At 43.7% G+C, this 20,767-nt stretch overlaps 1 protein-coding gene across 1 annotated transcript in view; it reads left to right on the top strand.

The window, feature by feature from the left end:
• Positions 1-8,819: 8,819 nt before the first annotated feature.
• The window catches only part of FAS (Fas cell surface death receptor), a 52,035-nt gene continuing 40,087 nt past the window's right edge, over positions 8,820-20,767 (top strand). Inside the window, exon 1 of the mRNA XM_040438307.1 lies at positions 8,820-8,888. Coding sequence (XP_040294241.1) covers positions 8,859-8,888 — 30 coding nt within the window. The 5' untranslated portion in view covers positions 8,820-8,858. The remainder of the gene's footprint in view (positions 8,889-20,767) is intronic.

The following is a 20,767-nucleotide window of genomic DNA, read 5'->3' as shown; positions in this document are numbered from 1 at the left end:
ATGGTTGTAAATGTTATTTAATAAACGGCTGCTGTGGCCATTACATTTCCAATTGGTGGTCCGAGTTTTATTGGGATTAGGGCTCTGGGGGGGAAAGTGTAATGGTGGTTAGAGGTGAGTAGGTGGGTATGAAAGTAAGGGTCGAGGCGAACATGGATAACCAATACCCTCGTCATGTCGTTTGTGCCCTCCATAAGCTCTTACTAGATTGCTCTGAGATGCTGCATCATTAGCCGCAGTCCCTGTGACCATATGCGTTCTGAAGGGGCATGACATTTCATAAAAAGATTACTTTATTAGGGTGCAAGAACAATGAATTTCAGGGTTGTACTAACCTCTTCATCAAGTAACACATGGTGTTACTTACCTGATAAAGGGGTTAGTACTACCCCGAAAAGGCATTGTTATTGCACCCTAATAAAGTAATCTTCAAACCATCTAAGGAATCTTCATCCTTGCAGTGCCCCATAGATCCTTCTTTTCTCTCCCTTGCATCGAGGTATCCATTGACAAGCTCTGGCTGGTATCATAACCGGAGATGCAGCGCCCAGCAGCAGGTATCCCGTATCCCATGCCTACTGACTTGTTGTGTGCTAAGCACAACTGCATCTGGTGAGTAGCCCCTTGTCTTTTGGGATGCACCCTTAATTTTAAAGTCCTATAGATTGTTTTTGCTCTCCTCCTTCCCTAGATCCTCAGGTCATAAAAAGATGCATAAAAAAACACAGTGGGTCCTCCTGGAACCAGGTAGGCCTAGGAAATGGGGTGTGCCTAGGTGTTGAACACTTCTCTTGGTGCGAGAGGCGCTCATCTCCTGGAGGCCAAGTGCTAAGGCTAGGGCTACACTGTCACACTGGTCGCCCAACATCTGTTGCGGCTAGGATTGCAGAGTAGCAGTGATCCCATAGAAATGAATGTGATTGCAGAGTGAGTCGCAACAAATCCAACCCTGCTTAAAAGTTGTGGCCCATCTAGGGTCTTTTCATGGGTAGGTTTGACCCTGCTCTGAGAAAAGTGTAGTTTGAGCAGTAGGTGTTATAGCAGAAGTACAGCCTGGGCCCCAATCTGCAACAGTGCCCACACTTATAATGTGCTATGTAAAATCTGGTACTCCTTTCCTCTCAGGACCTGAAATTGTGAAGCTACCTATGCAGGCATTATAGCCCATGCACACTATTTAAAGAGTAAATATACAGAAGAAGCAGTGTCCCACAGCCTGGCTATTTGTACAACTGACCAAATGAAAGCTGTGAGCATGACACCTAGTGGTCATACCAGAGAATAGGACTAGTGACAGGGGATCTCCATGTGGAATAAAACAAAATACAATGCATTCGGAAAGTCTTAATGCCTTTTTACTTTTTTTTTACATTTTGTGATGTTGTGGCCTTGCGCTAAAATAATAATAATTTTAAAAAAAAATGTTTTCCCCCATCATTCTGCACTCAGTTCCCATAATGATAAAGTGAAAACAGAATGTTCAAAATCTTTGCTATTTTATTGAAAAAGGAAGAACTAAAATCTTGCATTGACATAAGTATTCAGACCCTTTGGTTGCAGCACCTTTGGCAATGATCATAGCCTATGTATAAAGATAATGTCACAGTGGCTCACCTTTCCCAGGCTCCTGGATTGAGGTGCTCTATCCTGGGCGCAACCACCGCCCCAATATTGATTCAACTAGTATAAATTAAAAGTAAGGAAGGCACTCTATCCTCTGGTGTGGCATGGAAAGGACAATATGGTATAATCAATGTTAAATTTATTATCAATAAAAATAAATAACTAATATTACACTAAAATAATAAATCTTTTTACCTATATCTCCCAATCGTTCTGCATTGTCCAAACATTATTTCTACATACGGTAGATGAATAGCTTCATAAATACATAAACATGATCAGATCCTACTCAATACATCAATGGTGTGTCTTTACCAATCAAATTGTTTGTTAGCATAAAGCCAAACTCCATATAAATGTTAAAAATAGCCTTAACAATTGTGCTGTAGAGGCATATAATATAAAAATGAAAAGGTTAAAAATATGTAAAAAAATAATATAAAAAAATAACGTCCCCTTATGAATGATTATAGTAGTATATCCAATTCAGTAAATGATGTTGCAAGATGGTAGGTTGCTAAGGGAGAAAACGTCCTCCTTATAGGTAATTATAGCAGCATACCAAATTTCATATAATTATAGCAGCGTACTCAATTACATATAGATGACTTTATAGTGTAATGGGTTGTTTAAGAAAAAAAAAAAGTCCTCCTTATAGATAATTATTAGAGATGAGCGAATTTTTCAAAAATTCGATTCGGCCGGTTTGCCGAATTAAAAAAAAAATTCGGTTCGATCCAAATTTATTTGCGGCAAATTTTATTTAAAAATGGCTATTTCCTGGCTGCACAGAGCCTTTACAGTGGTGTAGAACACTGTGCCTTGCAGTAACACGCATAAGGAGTCTGCTGTGGTAGTGAAATAATACTGTGAGTCCATGACATGCAGATGACAGGCGTCGCTATTAGAATCACAGCACACTTCGCTTATTTGGGAAGTCATGGGGCCAAAACTGACCAAATAACTCAAGTATGAACTCAGCCTTACAGGTCGATGTTAGCGCCAAGAAGAAGCGCACTCCTTTTACATCATCATCAGCTGATTCCACATCGATGTCAACACAACCTGTTCTATTAAACGCGTATACAAGTAGAGCTCCCCGGACAGAGTGGAGAGGGTGTCAGCAGTAAGTTTGTGTTGACGTCACTGATTATTACTTCCTCTGATCCGTCAGAACAATAACCCACAAAAAACAGATCCTGTCTGTTGAGCATCCGCCATCACTTGGTCATCATTTTCTCAAAAAGCCATCAGTATTGCTAATGCAAAAAAAAACAGGCATGGATCCAAAACAGAGATGACACATGAATGGAATATTTGCATGTCTTGTGTGTTTTGTACCCACTCCTGCTTTTGGCTACCAAATCATAAGCCTATTCTGATGGGACCATGCAGGCCATACAGCTGCTACACAGACAGGATCCGTTGTGCGTCTCATTTTTCCTTCCAATTGACAGATCAGAAGGAAGGTCAAATAAATGATGATGTCAGCCAGGCCGAAAGGCAAAATAGTGGTCCAGTCATGAAGTGGGGAGGGTGGGAACAGCATGAGAAGTCCACAGAGTGGCCCTATGACATAGTGGTGAGGTGGAAGCAGCATGAGGAGGCCACAGAGTGGCACAATGACAGTGTGGAGGTGGCAGCAGCATCAGGAGGAGGCCACAGAGTGGCACAATGACAGTGTGGAGGTGGCGGCAGCATCAGGAGGCCACAGAGTGGCAAGGTGACATACTGTGGAGGTGGCAGCAGCATGAGGAGACCATAGAGTGGCAAGGTGACATAGTGTGGAGGGCAGCAACATGAGGAGACCACAGAGTGGCAAGGTGACATAGTGTGGAGGACAGCAGCATGAGGAGACCACAGAGTGGCAAGGTGACATAGTGTTGTGACACCCCAGAGTTGTGTTACGAAACTCTTTTACCCCCTCTACAAACTGTTAAGTGTATTTACCTTGTCATCTTGTGTAATTTTGCCTTGTGTTCTCACAAATGTGCATTGTAAAGCCTTGTAAATATATATTGCTGTAATTTTTATGTTCACCAGCAGGTGGCAGCAATGTTAGCAAGGACTTAGTTCAGTTTAGTGTTTCTAGACTGGAATAGTACATTCCAGTTTAGCTCCCCACTCTGTGAGCAGAGTGGGCTCTCCCACATCCCGCCTCATGGATGGAGAAGGAAGTTAAGTTAGTGTGCCAGCCACCCCGGCTAGGGGAAGGCTGTGCGTGTAGGAGCTCCCAGATATAGGGATCCAAGCCAGGATCTTGTCTCGGCTGAGACAATTGATCATCATCCCCAGCCTGAGCCTTGCAGCCTCAGCTGGTAAAAAGCAAGCAGCCACCTGCAGTTACAGGAAGAAGCATACCCTGAGACAATAACTGTGAGTACTGTCCAGAGACCCCAGGAGAAGCCAAATTCCTCCTTAGCTAGTCAGTCCCAAGACAGCAGAAGATAGATAGTGCAGAAGATAAATTCCTGCCACATTACAGAGCTACTAAGCAGACGTGCTTTTCCTGCAAAAGCTCCAGGCACATGATAGAGCAGAAGATAGATTCCTGCCACACATTGCCAATACCTGCTGGGACCAAAGACTAATGCTGTATCTCGCTTGGATGAAAGCTGCAACTAGTAAAGACAAGTTTGAACTTTACCAAAGTCTGGATCTCAATTACTGCTGCAAGTTCCTCAATTACTCTTACTAGCAGCACACTCATTTTATTGCAAGTGAGCCAGGATCCAGGAGTCCAGCCATACCCAGGTAGGAGACACCGTTGACACTATTGCCATTACCACACAGAGACATTACACCACTCTGGCATTCCTAATCTGGTACGTGAGTTATAACACCTTAAAGGGCCCTGTGACAGTACCCTGCGCACGCTGCAATTGGCGTCACAAACAATAAATAAAAAGGAAATTAAAACCCAAAAAAAGTCAGTAATTTTCTCACTTCACCACACATCGGCTAACACGCCCTTTTTTCCCAATTAATACAAACAAAAAAGGGCTTTAGAACAGATAACTGCACCACTGAACGGCAAATATATATATATTATTTGCCACTAATACACAACAAAAAGGGCTGTAATTTTCACACTTCACCACACAACGGCTAATAAGCCCTTTTTTCCCACTAATACAAGCCAAAAATGCTTTAGAACATATAACTGCTCCGCACAAGGGCAAATAAGACATAGAAATATTTCCTTGTAATAAACCCTGTTAATACTTGTATCAAACAGCACTTGCACCCTAATAACAAGAACGGTTTGCTGGAATTACAGAGCTGTATAATGGCAATTTGGATCCGCAGTCAGCGCAGCAAGGTGTAATAGGATTGTTCCTATTACCCAGGCTCTAACCTCCCCTACTAAACCTTGTTCAACATAAATGCTGTGGGATGATTCCTCCCTATCCTTTCCCTACACCTTGAATAATCTTTCCCTGAACTTGTAAATAGTTTTTTCAGCACAATGACGTTTTTTTCTACCACTGTCCCTAGCGCCTGCAGACGTCTCTCCCTGCACTAAGTACACTGGAAAATGTCTGAATCCAAGATGGCTGAGGCTATTTATAGGGCTGTGACATCACAGAGGCTGGCTGCTGATTGGCTGCATGCATGGCATTGTGGGTGATCCCGCCTTTCCAGAGTTCTTTGCTCCATGTCCTCACACGTGCAGCAGCCATTTTAGAAAAGCGTGAGGAAATTCGGATTCGGCACAAATTGAATTTTTCCTGAAATTTGGATCGAATTCCAATTCTTTAACTTCGATTCGCTCATCTCGAAAGATTATGGTAGCATACTAAATTTCATATAAATGGATATAGCAGCGTAGCAAGTTCAATCATAGTGGCTTATATACACTTGTACAAAGTTATATAGGTCTGCTATTGAATGGACATGCGTCCTCTTAGTAGTTTACACCTCTATTGGAGGTTATAAAAATCCATAGTGCGTCGATATAGCATATGTGTCTATATCGTTTGTAGTCGACACTATTTGAAATATTGCAGCTATATTATAATTGATATGCGGTTGACATAAATAATTGTTGTGATAGGACGTTACCACTCCAGGATTATATATTCAAATATATTGTCTCCTCAGGTTCTTATATCCCGCTCTGTTATTGCAGTGTTATGGCCGCTATGCTTCTCAAACTCCACTCTGCTGGCGTCCCATGTGGCGTCCCACGTGGTTGAGGGCGGTGTCTTTTGTCGGCCCCTATGCTCTATTACACGAGCGGTCTGTTCTTTCACAGGAGAGATTTTAGCATATTATCCAAGCATAAAATGTAGATGTAGATGTCCAAAGATAGGAGTGGTAATTATAGGAAGCTGCAAATAACTGTACTGATATTTATCAATACCAAACGCGTTTCGGAGCTGACGTGCTCCTTCTTCAGTGGTCATGAATAGCTGTCTGTTTAATTTCGTTTTTATAGTATTGTTGATTAGGAGAGGCGGTGTTTGCCTAAATTCAGGTATTTACTAATATCTGGACTGGATCAAATCTATACAACTGGGTGATGCACTTCCAAATTAGACCGATCTATCTTTTTAAAAGTGTCACAAAAATATCATAAAATAAAGATATCACAATTTTAGCGTTTTCATTTTTCTTCCCTATTTTCCATGAGCCATAACTTTTTTATATTTCCAGTCATATAGCTGTATGAGGGCTTATGTTTTGCGGGACAAGTTGTACTTTCCAATGCCACCATTAATTATGGCATAAAATGTAGTGGGAAGCGGGAAACAAATTCCAAATGGGGGTGGAATTGAAAAAAAAAACGCAATACCTCCACCGTTTTACGGGTTTTGTTCCCACGGCATTTCGTACTGACCCATGCCCTTAATTCTATGGGTCAGTACGATTACAACGATACCCCATATGTATAGATTTTTTATGTCTAAATAGTGTAAAAAATAAATTTAAACTTTGAGAAAAAAGTTTTTTTTTACATCACCATATTCTGACCCCCATAACTTTTATATACTTATATCTACTGAGCTGTTTGCGGCAAATTTTTTGCGGAATAATCTGTCCTTTTTATTTATACCATTTTGGAGTGTGTGTGACTTTTTTATCACATATTATTAAATTTTTCGGAGCAAGAAAAGCAATGAAAAAAATTGCAAATCGCCCATTTTTACCCTTTTTTACGTTACGCCATTCGCCGTATTGAATTTTTTTTTCTATTTTAATAGTATGGGCGTTTTCGGTCGCGGTGATACCCATGATGTTTATATATATTGTTATTTAGGTATTTATTTTTTTATTATACGGAAAGGGGGGTGATTTAAACTTTTATAATTTTTTTATATATTTTTTAACTTTAGCATTTTTTTTTTATCATTTTGTGCCTCATATATGAGTTTATTTATTATATTTCTTAATTTTTAATTTTGGTTTATCAGGGATTTTATATTTGCCATTTACAGTCAACTTTTCTTATTACTTATCCTGGCCTGCCATCTGGTGGCCAAAATAAGAATTGGAGCAACACTTGCAGCCTTATCAGCAACGCTGAGAGTGTTCAGCCTAACCACCGATGCCCAAATTGGCCACATGGGGCATCGGTAGGAAGCCCGGAAGTGCGAGCTTGCGGGTTTTTGTGCATTTAGGTGCCGCAATCTCTCTTGATCACGGCATCTAAAGCATTTAATTACTGCGATCGGCATTATTGCCGGTCACGGTAATTAGCCGCAGGTCTGTGCTGTGTGAAACAGCAGAGATCTGCCGGCCATGACGCCCGCTGCCCGTGCAAACGGGCGCCATGTTTGCACATTGCTCCAGCGCCGTACATGTATGCCGCTGGTAGCGAAAGGGTTAAGGTCTAATGCACACAAACGTGCAGCGTCCATGCTGTGGATATCCATGCACCATGTGCCCGCCGTCTGCGGATGCGAACTTATTCACTTCAATGGGGTCCACGATCCACATCCAACGGTCAGCACTGCAAAAGTACATGCACTGCTTTTTTGCGTTATGCAGACGGATCCGTTCTGAACGGATGCAAGCGTTTGCATTATAGGTGCGGATCCGTCTGGGCAGATACCAGACGGATCCGCACCTAACGCAAGTGTGAAAGTAGCCAGAAAACCCACAGAAGCACTTCGCAGTGCTTCTGTGGGCTTCCGATCCCTGCCTCCGTTCCGCACCGTATCTTCTGGATTGTGAATGAGTCCGCATCCGTGATACGGTGCCCACATGGCCGGTGCCCGTATATATTACAGACTTGCTATTGTGGTGTGCGTGAGGCCTTAGGCCTCGTTCACCTTTCCATTCTTCACTGATGTGTCCTGTCCGCATTTTCTGCGGACAGCACACATAACCATTGATTTAAATATGTCTTTTCACATATCAGTATTTTTTATTGACTGCGGGTCAGTAAAAATAAATTCACGGGGACATGCACTACTTGTCCGTGATGCGGACCAAGCACGCCCACTGAAGTCTATGGGCCCGTGAAAATCACTGACACAACACGGATGACATCCCTGTTGTGTCCGTGTTGCGTCCGTTTTTCACTGAAGACTTATAGGAGATTCTTTAGAAATTAATTTTCAGCTGGGCAACTTCCATGACACACGGATGGTAAAAACGGACACTCGGACCAACCATGGATCCTCCAAGGACATCTTCACGGATGAAACACGTGCGCTCTTTTTTATGGACATGACACTGACTCGGAAATGTGAACGAGGCCTCAGGCCTCTTGCACACGACCATATGGCTTTTTCAGTATTTTGCGGTCCGCAAAAAAAACGGATGACGTCCGCGTGCATTCCGTTTTTTGCAGAGCAGCTGGCCCCTGATAGAACAGTACAATCCTTTTCTGTTATGCGGACAATAATAGGACATGTTCTATCTTTGAACGGAAAAATGGAAATACGGAAACGGAAGGCATACAGAGTACCTTCCATTTTTTTTTGTTTTTTTCGGATCCATTGAAATGAATGGTTCAGTATACGGTCCGTATATGGAACGCAAAAAACGGAACTTAAACGGAAAAAAATAAATGTTCGTGTGCAAGAGGAGGAAAAATGGAAAAAAAGATCATTGCCAAAATTGTCCTTATGTGACGAGGAAGAGGAACGTGTTTACTCTCTGCTATCAGTCATAAAGCAGTGACACATTTACAGTAAACTCAAGTCCTTACCAGAAGTCCCACTTCTGACTCCCCCTTCGGGCCGCCTTGTTACTGCTTTTACTTTCAGTTTCATCTTACCATCATGAAGTTTGGAAGTGAAGTTCTGCTGCTGGTAAGTTTTCTATGAAATATTGCGGAGAGTTTCTACTGATCTACTGACAGAACCGGTATCTGAACTTCGAGAAACAGCAAACAAAAAGTAAGAGGGCAGATCTGTGTGCACAGGAGCTGTCCCTTATCTGAGGAGGCTTTTCTGTGCTGGGCAGCTGATCTTAGAAGTTCTAGTCGGTGTGTAGAAGCTTTAGAACTGCACCGTCATGCCTCCTTCCTCCTCCGCCTCGCCTGTAAATGACATACGCTATTTTCTATTTTCCATTATTGTCAGAGCTTGGGCCCAGAGGATCTTCTTGGGTGACAATGCACACAGGGAATTTATTATAAAGCCCCGCACGCTGGTTTTCTGGAGCTAATTGTGGTCTATGTCATTTTTATGTAAAATTTGTTACTTTTACATTGTTTTTGCGACTTTCGATTTTTATGGTAGACGTGATTAGCTAGGCAAGTAGATGTAAGGCCTCATGCACACGGCCGTTGCTTTGGTCCGCATCCGAGCCGTTTTGGCGGCTCGGATGCGGACCCGTTCACTTCAATGGAGCTGCAAAAGATGCGGACAGCACTCCGTGTGCTGTCCGCATACGTTGCTCCATTTCGTGGCCCCGCCAAAAAAATAGAACATGTCCTATTCTTGTCTGCGCTTTGCGGACAAGAATAGGCATTTATATTGAAGGCTGTCCGAGCTGTTACGCAAATTGCGGAACGCGCACAGACGCCATCCGTGTTTTGCGGATCCGCCATTTGCGGACCGCAAAACACACCACGGTTGTGTGCATGAGACCTAAGCTATATTTATTCAGTGCAGCTTTTTCAAAAAAGTCACAAAAATGGCGCAATCTCCCTCCAATAGGGCTCATGCAAACAAACGTATTTTCTTTCTGTGTCCGTTCATAATTTATTTTTTGCAGACCTTATGGGCAACTATTAATTTCAACGGAAGTTACTCCGTGTGCATTCCATTTCCTTATGTCTGCATGTCCGTTCCGCAAAAAAATAGAACATGTCCTATTATTGTCGGCGCAATGGACAAAGATAAGACTGTTCTATCAGGGGCCAGCTGTTCCGTTCCGCAAAATACGGGCTGCACACGGACGTCATCCAAAATACATACGGTCGTGTGCATGAGCCCTAATAGCCTTAAAGATGTGTCAGACTCGGCAAACGACATGCAACGTTTGGTAAAACGCAAACTTAAAGGGGTTCTGCACTTTGTTTAAACTGATGATCTATCCTCTGGATAGATCATCAGCATCTGACCCCCGCCGATCAGCTGTTTGAGAAGGCAGCAGCGCTCCAGCTGCGCCGCGGCCTTCTCGCTGTTTACCGCAGGCCCAGTGACGTCACGACTAGTATCAACCGGCCTGGGCGGGGCTAAGCTCTGTTCACTTGAATGAAGCTTAGCCCCGCCCAGGCCAGTTGATACTAGTCGTGACGTCACTCGGCCGGCAGTAAACAGCGAGAAGGCCGCGGTGCTACTGGAGCGCCGCTGCCTTCTCAAACAGCTGATCGGCGGGGGTCCCGGGTGTCAGACCCCTGCCGATCAGAAGCTGATGATCTATCCAGAGGATAGATCATCAGTTTAAACAAAGTGCAGAACCCCTTTAACCCCTTAAGGACACATGACGTATGGGTACGGCATGTTTCCCGAGTCCTTAAGGACACATGACGTACCGGTACGTCATGTGTTGTTCCGATCACTGCCGCCCGGCCGGCTGTGATCGGAACAAGGTGCCTGCTCAAATCATTGAGCAGGCACCTCGGCTAAATGCGCGGGGGGGTCCCGTGACCCCCCCATGTCCGCGATCGCAACAAACCGCAGGTCAATTCAGACCTGCGGTTTGTTGCGCTTTCTGCTGTTTCTGATCGCTGCGGTCCCTGACCGCGGCGATCAGAAACTTTAGTGTGCCGAAAATATATTTTTATCACCCCCCCCTGCACCTCTGAATGATTTTAGCCCGGTGGGAGGTGCAGGGGGGGTGTTGCGGGCGGTGGGGGCGGTGCGGGAGGCGGGCGGTGCGGCAGGCGGGATCGCGATCCCCCGCCCGCCTCCCATTGAATAATCGTTGGTGTAGAGTGGGTATACCAGGGTGCCAGCACATTGCTGGCACCCTGGTATAAACGGCTGACATCGGTGATGCGATGTCAGCCGTTTAACCCTTTCCATACAGCGGTCCGTACGGACCGCTGTATGGAAAAAGTTAACAGTAAGAGGGAGCTCCCTCCCTCTCCGATCGGGGGGCTGCTGTGCCTTTGCAGCCCCCCGATGGAGAGGGAGAGAGCTCCCAGACAGCCCCCCGCCAGATCCCATCCTTACCCTTCCCCGTCTGCGAAGTTCTGAGCAGACGGGGAAGGTTCCCATGGCAACAGGACGCCTCTCAGGCGTCCTGCTGTCCATGGTGCTGAACAGATCTGTGCTGAAAGCATAGATCTGTTCAGTGTAAGTAAAATACAGTACAGAACAATATATATTTTACTGTACTGTATTATACAGACATCAGACCCACTGGATCTTCAAGAACCAAGTGGATCTGGGTAACAAAAAAAAGTGAAAAAAAGTGAAAAAAAAGTAAAAATCCAAAAACACATTTATCACTGATTAAAAATTAAAAAAATAACATTCCCTACACATGTTTGGTATCGCCGCGTCCGTAACGACCTGATCTATAAAACGGTCATGTTACTTTACCCGAACGGTGAACGCCATAAAAATAAAAAATAAAAAACTATGATGAAATTGAAATTTTGCTCACCTTACTTCCCAAAAAAAGGTAATAAAAGTGATCAAAAAAGTCGCATGTACGCCAAAATTGTAGCAATCAAACCGTCATCTCATCCCGCAAAAAATGAGACCCTACTTAAGATAATCACCCAAAAACTGAAAAAACTATGGCTCTTAGACTATGGAGACACTAAAACATAATTTTTTTTGTTTCAAAAATGAAATCATTGTGTAAAACTTACATAAATAAAAAAAAAGTATACATATTAGGTATTGCCGCGTCCGTATCGACCGACTCTATAAAAATATCACATGACCTAACCTCTCAGGTGACCACCGTAAAAAAAAAAAAAAAAAAAACTGTGTAAAAAAAGCAATTTTTTGTCATCTTACATCACAAAAAGTGTAATAGCAAGCGATCAAAAAGTCATATGCACCCCAAAATAGTGCCAATCAAACCGTCATCTCCTCCCGCAAAAAATGAGACCCTACTTAAGATAATCGCCCAAAAACTGAAAAACTATGACTCTTAGACTATGGAGACACTAAAACTTTTTTTTGTTTTAAAAATGAAATCATTGGGTAAAACTTACATAAATTAAAAAAATGTAATACATATTAGGTATCGCCGCGTCCGTGACAACCTGCTCTATGAAATTACCACATGATCTAACCTGTCAGATGAATGTTGTAAATAACAAAAAAAAAAAACGGTGCCAAAAAAGCTAATTCTTGTTACCTTGCCGCACAAAAAGTGTAATATAGAGCAACCAAAAATCATATGTACCCTAAACTAGTACCAACAATACTGCCACCCTATCCCGTAGTTTCTAAAATGGGGTCACTTTTCTGGAGTTTCTACTCTAGGGGTGCATCAGGGGGGGCTTCAAATGGGACATGGTGTCAAAAAAACAGTCCAGCAAAACCTGCCTTCCAAAAACCGTATGGCATTCCTTTCCTTCTGCGCCCTGCCGTGTGCCCGTACAGCGGTTTACGACCACATATGGGGTGTTTCTGTAAACTACAGAATCAGGGCCATAAATAATGAGTTTTGTTTGGCTGTTAACCCTTGCTTTGTAACTGGAAAAAAAATATTAAAATGGAAAATCTGCCAAAAATGTGAAATTTTGAAATTGTGTCTCTATTTTCCATTAAATCTTGTGCAACACCTAAAGGGTTAACAAAGTTTGTAAAATCAGTTTTGAATACCTTGAGGGGTGTAGTTTCTTAGATGGGGTCACTTTTATGGAGTTTCTACTCTAGGGGTGCATCAGGGGGGCTTCAAATGGGACATGGTGTCAAAAAAACAGTCGGCGCACCTTTCACTCTACGCCCCGCTGTGTGACCGTACAGTAGTTTACGGCCACATATTGGGTGTTTCTGTAAATGGCAGAGTCAGGGCAATAAAGATACAGTCATGTTTGGCTGTTAACCCTTGCTTTGTTAGTGAAAAAAATGGGTTAAAATTGAAAATTAGGCAAAAAAATGAAATTCTCAAATTTCATCTCCATTTGCCAATAACTCTTGTGCAACACCTAAAGTGTTAACGACGTATGTAAAATCAGTTTTGAATACCTTGAGGGGTGTAGTTTCTTAGATGGGGTCACTTTTAGGGAGTTTCTCCTCTAGGGGTGCATCAGGGGGCTTCAAATGGGACATGGTGTAAATAAACCAGTCCATAAAAATCAGCCTACCAAAAACCAAACAGCGCACCTTTCACTCTACGCCCCGCTGTGAGGCCGTACAGTAGTTTACGGCCACATATTGGGTGTTTCTGTAAACAGCAGAGTCAGGGCAATAAAGATACTGTCTTGTTTGGCTGTTAACCCTTGCTTTGTTAGTGGAAAAAATGGGTTAAAATGAAAAATTAGACAAAAAAATCAAATTCTCAAATTTCCTCCCCATTTGCCAATAACTCTTGTGCAACACCTAAAGGGTTAACAATGTATGCAAAATCAGTTTTGAATACCTTGAGGGGTGTAGTTTCTTAGATGGGGTCATTTTTGGGTGGTTTCTATTATGTAAGCCTCGCAAAGTGACTTCAAACCTGAACTGGTCCCTAAAAATTGAGTTTTTGTAAATTTCGGAAAAATTTCAAGATTTGCTTCTAAACTTCTAAGCCTTATAACATCCCCAAAAAATAAAATATCATTCCCAAAACAATTCAAGCATGAAGTAGACATATGGGGAATGTAAAGTCATCACAATTTTTTGGGGTATTACTATGTATTACAGAAGTAGAGAAACTGAAACTTTGAAATTTGCAAATTTTTCCAAATTTTTGGTAAATTAGGTATTTTTTTGTGCAAAAAAAATAATTTTTTTGACTTCATTTTACCAGTGTCATGAAGTACAATATGTGACGAAAAAACAATCTCAGAATGGCCTGGATAAGTCAAAGCGTTTTAAAGTTATTAGCACTTAAAGTGACACTGGTCAGATTTCCAAAAAATGGCCTGGTCCTTAAGGTGAAAATGAGCCCGGTCCTTAAGGGGTTAAAGGGCTTCTGTCACCCCACAAAAGTCATTTTTTTTTTTTTGGATAGTTACATTCCTTATAGCGCGATATAGGAGAATATAATCTTGTCACTTACTTTCATGCGGCCGATTCTTTAGAAAACGAAGTTTTATAATATGTAAATCCGGTCTCTACCAGCAAGTAGGGCGTCTACTTGCTGGTAGCCGCAGCAGAAAACCGCCCCCTCGCCGTGTTGATTGACAGGGCCAGCCGTGATCTCCTCCTCCGGCCGGCCCTGTCAGTATTTCAAAAATCGCGCGCCTCTGTTCATTCGGCGCAGGCGCTCTGAGATGAGGAGGCTCGTCTCCTCAGAACTCCCTCAGTGCGCCTGCGCCGATGACGTCTTCCCTTTCGGTGATGTCATCGGCACAGGCGCACTGAGGGAGTGCTGAGGAGACGAGCCTCCTCATCTCAGAGCGCCTGCGCCGAATGAACAGAGGCGCGCGATTTTTGAAATACTGACAGGGCCGGCCGGAGGAGGAGATCACGGCTGGCCCTGTCAATCAACACGGCGAGGGGGCGGTTTTCTGCTGCGGCTACCAGCAAGTAGACGCCCTACTTGCTGGTAGAGCCCTGATTTACATATTATAAAACTTCGTTTTCTAAAGAAAGGGCCGCATGAAAGTAAGTGACAAGATTATATTCTCCTATATCGCGCTATAAGGAATGTAACTATCCAAAAAAAAAAAATATGACTTTTGTGGGGTGACAGAAGCCCTTTAAGGCTACTTTCACACTACCGTTCAGAGTGGGTCCGTCTGATGTCTGCACAGACGGATCCTCTCCGATAATGCAGACGTTTGGATCCGTTCAGAACGGATCCGTCTGCATTATAACTTAGAAAAATTTCTAAGTCTGAAAGTAGTTCAGACGGATCCGTCCAGACTTTACATTGAAAGTCAATGGGGGACGGATCCGTTTGAAAATTGCACCATATTGTGTCAACTTCAAACGGATCCGTCCCCATTGACTTACATTGTAAGTCTGGACGGATCCGTTTGCCTCCGCGCGGCTGCAAGCAGCGTTCGGGTATCCGCCTGCTGAGCGGAGCGGAGGCTGAACGCTGCCAGACTGATGCATTCTGAGCGGATCCGCATCCACTCAGAATGCATTGGTAGCTGGACGGATGCGTTCGGGGACGTTTGTGAGAGCCTTCAAACGGAGCTCACAAGCGGAGCCCCGACTGTGAAAGTAGCCTAAGCCAAGCTGATTGTAAAAATTCCCTTCATGATCAGACCTCCCCTCCCCCCATTGATTCATGTATTGACTTGTCTTTAGGTATTGTTCATGTATCCAAGCTTCAGCTGGTTCCTGCATTGCTGCAGTCCAGCGTAGATCAGCAGCTTGTCGCCTCCTTTTTGTAGTTACTGGTATTGTCTTCCAACCATATTTGCACCTTAACCCCTTAATGACCAGAATTTTTTTAAATTTTTTTCATTGTAGCCTAGTTATAAATTTTTTCTTTTTCCGTCTATGTAGCAGTATAATGGTTTGTATGAGTTTTAGTTTTTAATGGCGTCATATCGGGGTACACATACCGGTAACTTACTGATAGGAAAACACAGCAATACTGACACTGAATTTTTACGTTAGAAATTTTGCCGAGTTACTTCTTCAGCATAAATACCATGATATCTTTATTCTCTGGGTCAGTATGATTAGAGTGATAACAAATACATAAAGTATTTTTTTTTTGTGTTTTACTACTTTTGCGCACTGAAAACCCTTTTTTCAAAAAAGTAGAAAATCTTTTTGTGTCACCACATCCCAAGACCCATACATTTTTATTTCTACTGAGCTGTGTGAGGGCTTGATTTTTGTGGGGCAGCTTGTAGTTTTCATTGGTATCACTTTGAGGAACATAACACTTTTTGGATCGCTGTTTATTTTTGTGGCGAATTCTGCAATTCTGGCTTTTTTTTTTTTTTACGGCGTTAACCATAGGAGATAACTTGCATGATAATTGCATAGTGCAGGTTGTCCCTCCGATCAGCTGTATGACAAGATGGCACATGCAGTGCACACGTGCCGTCTCCCTTCTCTCTTCCTGTCCTCTGGTGCAGTCTATGGTCTTTTCCATAGACATCGGCGGTGAACAGGAAGAGAAGAGAGATGGCACAGGTGCACTGTGCGCACCATCTCCTCATACAGCTGAAAAGCATGGGTGCTGGGTGTCGGACCCCTGACGATCTGATATTAATGGCCTATCCTGAGGATAGGTCATCAATAGTAAAAGCCTGGACAACCCCTTTAAGGCTCCCCTATAGTTCCCCCAGCAGTAACAAGGCCCCTCTGTAAGGCACCCGTTTAGAGCCCCCAGTAGTAATAAAGCCCTCACCGTATTCCCAGTAGTAATAATGCCCCCTCTAGTTGCCCTAGTATTTATAATGCCCCTGGTTGTAGCCCCAGTATTTATAAAGCACGCATGCTGTGCCCCTGTGGTTATAATGACCTTTGTAGAGCCAGTACATATAATTCGACCCCCTTGTAGTGCCCATATGTATAATGCCCCCAGTAGTGCTCTGCACATAGAATATTGCCCTCTTTCAGTGGTGGTATAATGCCCCAGTATATATAATACTCTCTCCCCTTGTAGTATAATGTCTCCACATATAAAATGCTGTGCGCCCTGTAGTGCCCATACTTTCCAACTTTTGGAAATGACATGGCAGGGGTACGCTTCTAACTCCACCCAATGCATATCTATACATACCCAATCCCACCAAGTCCTCTTAGTGTCCCCACAGAGGTTATATCTGTGCCCCCTCACAGTAGTCATGTCCACATTTTGGCCCCCTTTCAGTAGTTATGCCCACATTGTGCCCCTCTTTCAGTAGTTATACAAACATTGTGCCCACCTTAAGTAGTTATTGCCACATTATGCTCCTTTTTCAGTAGTTATGCCGACTTTATGCAGCCCTTTCAACTCAGCAGCGAGATGTATGTGTGACCGCAACATGGCTGCTGGGAAGTGACGGCAGCTGAGATCAATGGTGAAGCAGGGAGCAGACGGCTCCCCGCTTCACCATTGCAATCAGCTGTTTTTGTGTACTAAGGACGCGGAGACAGTTAAGGGTGGGACATACCTCAGCCCTCCCGGGACCACAGGACAGCCATCGAAATCTGAGACTCTCCTACAAAGTCCGGAGAGGAAGGTATGATAGTGCCCCCATATACAATATTTAATGCTCTCCCCCCCTCTAGATAATGTCCTTGTACATATAATACCCCCCTTCCGCCCTTGATGTCCCCAGTAATCCAGTGTGCCTGAGTTGTCGCATCCCAGGAAAGACGGTCTCGTCTCGCCTCCTCGCAGAAGCGGTCCTACTGGATAGATATTACAATAGATAGCACATAGGCTTGAAGTTACAGGCCCAAAGCCTATATTATAAGCCTATCTGACCATCATGACAACATTTCCTGGTTTGATTTTTGTCAGTTGTTTCCATGGGGAGGAGTTTTGGGGATGCACATCACTGATGTCCCCGATACTGCACACTCAAAGAACTGCTACCAGTAAAACCAGTCAGGCTGAGTTCACACCAGCGTTGTTGTTTCAATTGTTCTGCTCCATTAGAAGAGCATACCAACAAACATAACTGAAGTGCTGGATAGTATGGAAGCGGGCCACTTTTTTTTTTTTTTTTGTTGGGGGGGGGGGTGGCGAGCAATAAATCAACTTTTATTGTTAGTGTGGTGTTCACTGTATATATTTCTGTTTAATAAAGAAGAACATAGGGGACCATTTATTAAGACTGGCTATTTAGACGCCGGTCCTAATTGTACCTGCCCTGCTGGAGGAACCGCCAAAGTTACCGTATGTGGAGGTGCAGGCCTCTACATAACTTTATTGCTTCCTCCAGCAGGACGCGTGACAATCTAAAATCTGCGCCAGCTGCCTTGCTGGCATAGAATTAAGTCATTTTGTATGCTAAAAACTGGCAGCCCGTCCACACCATGCCCCCTTTTTAGACCTATCGGGAAAGTGGTGTGAGCGGGGGGAAAAAATTACAGATTTTGTCGCAAAATGGCTTGCGACAAAACCTGCGACTGATATCAGTACATAAATGGGCCCCGTAGTCTCTTCCTTTTTTAATAACTTTTACTTGTGTGATATTAACTTCTTTCCGGGTTGAGGGTAAACAGCTTACTTCATAGGTCGGCTTCGCTTCCTCCAACCGGCCTGACGGTCTCTCCTCAGCCACGGACGTATTCACGGACCTGTGGTACACTCACTCCACAGCGTCTTTTTCTTCAATGCTCTCCTCTCTGCTGCACACCGCCGTCACCCCTTACCAACCGATCATCTTGTTGCCCATTTAAAGGAATCTGTCACCCCGATTTTAGACTATTACCTACGATAATACATGTGTAGTACTGCAGATACGGAGTCCAGATCACTACTTTTTATTTCCTACTGTCCCCCGTTCGCCCGCTGTCAGTGCTCAAAGCTGCTCTGGAATACACAGCCCGGACTGCTGTGCTGTTCTAACATGATGGAGTACATGCATGGTAGTCCTGACAGTGCATTTTAATGCAGCTCTGAGAGCTGACAGGGGGGACCAGGGACAGAAGAAAAAAAAAAAAAAATAGTGATCTGGACTCTATATCTGCAGTACTACTCATGTATCACTGTAGAAAATGACCCAAAATCAGGGTCACAGGTCCCCTTTAACTCCATCCTGACAGCTGACTTCCTACAGCCAATCTCAGTTCTGTTCTCCCATCCCTGTCTTCACTGTATCTATGTGTTACCATCAGAGATGGGTGAAAAAATAAAAAATTCAATGCAACAACTTGGCTGAATTTCGAATTACGAATCTTGATTGAAGAAACAGCACAAAATCTCACATAGTGACGTGATGACGTCAATGATGACATCACCGTGCCTGGCCAGCATGCTGACGTCACCGTGCGTGAGATTTCATGTGGTTTCTTCACCGTGCGTGAGATTGCCACCACGGCTTCTTCGTGAGCAAATGGATGAGGTGAATATTTTAAAAAAAAATTTTAATGGCCATTTTAGGAAAAATTGATTCGTTACCACAAAGCGCGAGGAACTTCAGCTCCGTGGCAAATCGATTTTTTTCTGAAATCTGGATTGATGTCAAATTGCTTAACACTAATTGCCATTTATTATCGTTCCCATAGCACTTGTACAGCTCCCACTGTCTCGGCCACCAGAAAGGTCAGCACTTTTTCCTATAGTGTGCAGGCACGGCCACCGCTGATGGATTGCAGGGTGGTCGTAACTATGGAAACAAGCAGTGTATAATGTAGTGGAAAAATGAATCCAGTCAGAAAAAGGAACTTGTGAACAAGGAAATCTCATTGTATTTGGTAATGGAAAAAGTAATTTTACATTTACAAAAATATATATTTTTAAATTTCCAGTGGTAGTGTTCTTTGAAGGACTATCTGCTACCTTTCAATAAAAACATTGATTTCAGAGGTGTAGCACTATCCGGTGTACAGGTAGCTGTCACATTTGGTCCCCTCCACCACATACGAAAACACCATGCAGACACATGGTAGATGGGGGCCATGCTACAGGTTTTGTTCTTCTCTTCTTCCTTTCTTAGGTGAAAATACTGCTTTTTCATTCAGCCACCACTAGGGAGAGCTCAATGCAAAGACATTATTACATCTTCCCACGCACTAAGCTAGGGCTGCAACGAATACTAGACTAAATCGAGTAATTAGACACAAAGAAATCCTCGATGCAAATTTTTTCCAGGATTCGTTTGTGTCACGTGACAACGGAGCGGGAGTGAAGCGCTTGCTATTACTCCTGCTCCGTGGTCTTCCGCTGCTGGCACAAGGAGGGAGAGCTGATGGCACTGGGGGAAAGGAGCTGATGGCGGGGGGGGGGGGGGGGGCTGATGGCACTGGGGGATAGTGGAGCTGATGGCACCGGGGGGAAATGATGCACTTGGGCTGATCGCACAGGGGGAATGAAGAGTGTTGGGGACTGATGGCAGGCGGTCTGATGAGCTTTTATAAAGGAAAACGGGATTCGTTGGGTTACGTGACCACGGAGCGGGAGTGAAGCGCTTGCTATAACTCCTGCTCCATGGTCTCCCGCTGCTGGCACAAGGAGGGAGAGCTGCTGGCACAAGGGGGGAGAGCTGCTGGCACAAGGGGGGAGAGCTGATGGCACTGGGGTGGGGGAGAGCTGATGGCACTGGGGAAACGGAGCTGATGGCACCGGGGGGGCTGATGGCATTGGGGGATAGTGGAACTGATGGCACCGGGGGTAACTGATGCACTTGGGCTGATCGCACAGGGGGAACAAAGAGTGTTGGGGACTGATGGCAGGAGGTCTGATTCGTTTTTATAAAGGAAAACAGTCTATTAATTCATTTTTTCTTATTAGATTACTTAATTAATAAAAAAAAAAAAATAATCAATAGAATACTCGATTTCTAAAATAATCGTTTACTGCAGCCATACACTGAGCTTCCCCTAGTAGTGGCAGCCGCAGGAAGAGAGCTTTGTAATATGTGAAGCGAAGCTGGAGACTTTATCACTGTATTTATGCTGGTTGTCTGATGTACTGTAAATAAATTTGCTGTTCAGGAGGAACGCCGTATTTCTGGTGCGGCGACTTTTTTATTACAATTTTTCTTTTTAAATAAAAT

This window comes from Bufo bufo, chromosome 6 (assembly GCF_905171765.1).
Source record: "Bufo bufo chromosome 6, aBufBuf1.1, whole genome shotgun sequence".
NCBI classification, from domain to species: Eukaryota; Metazoa; Chordata; class Amphibia; order Anura; family Bufonidae; genus Bufo; species Bufo bufo.
The sequence above is the reverse complement of the archived record's forward strand: the minus strand, read 5'-3'. Positions and strand labels throughout refer to the sequence as shown.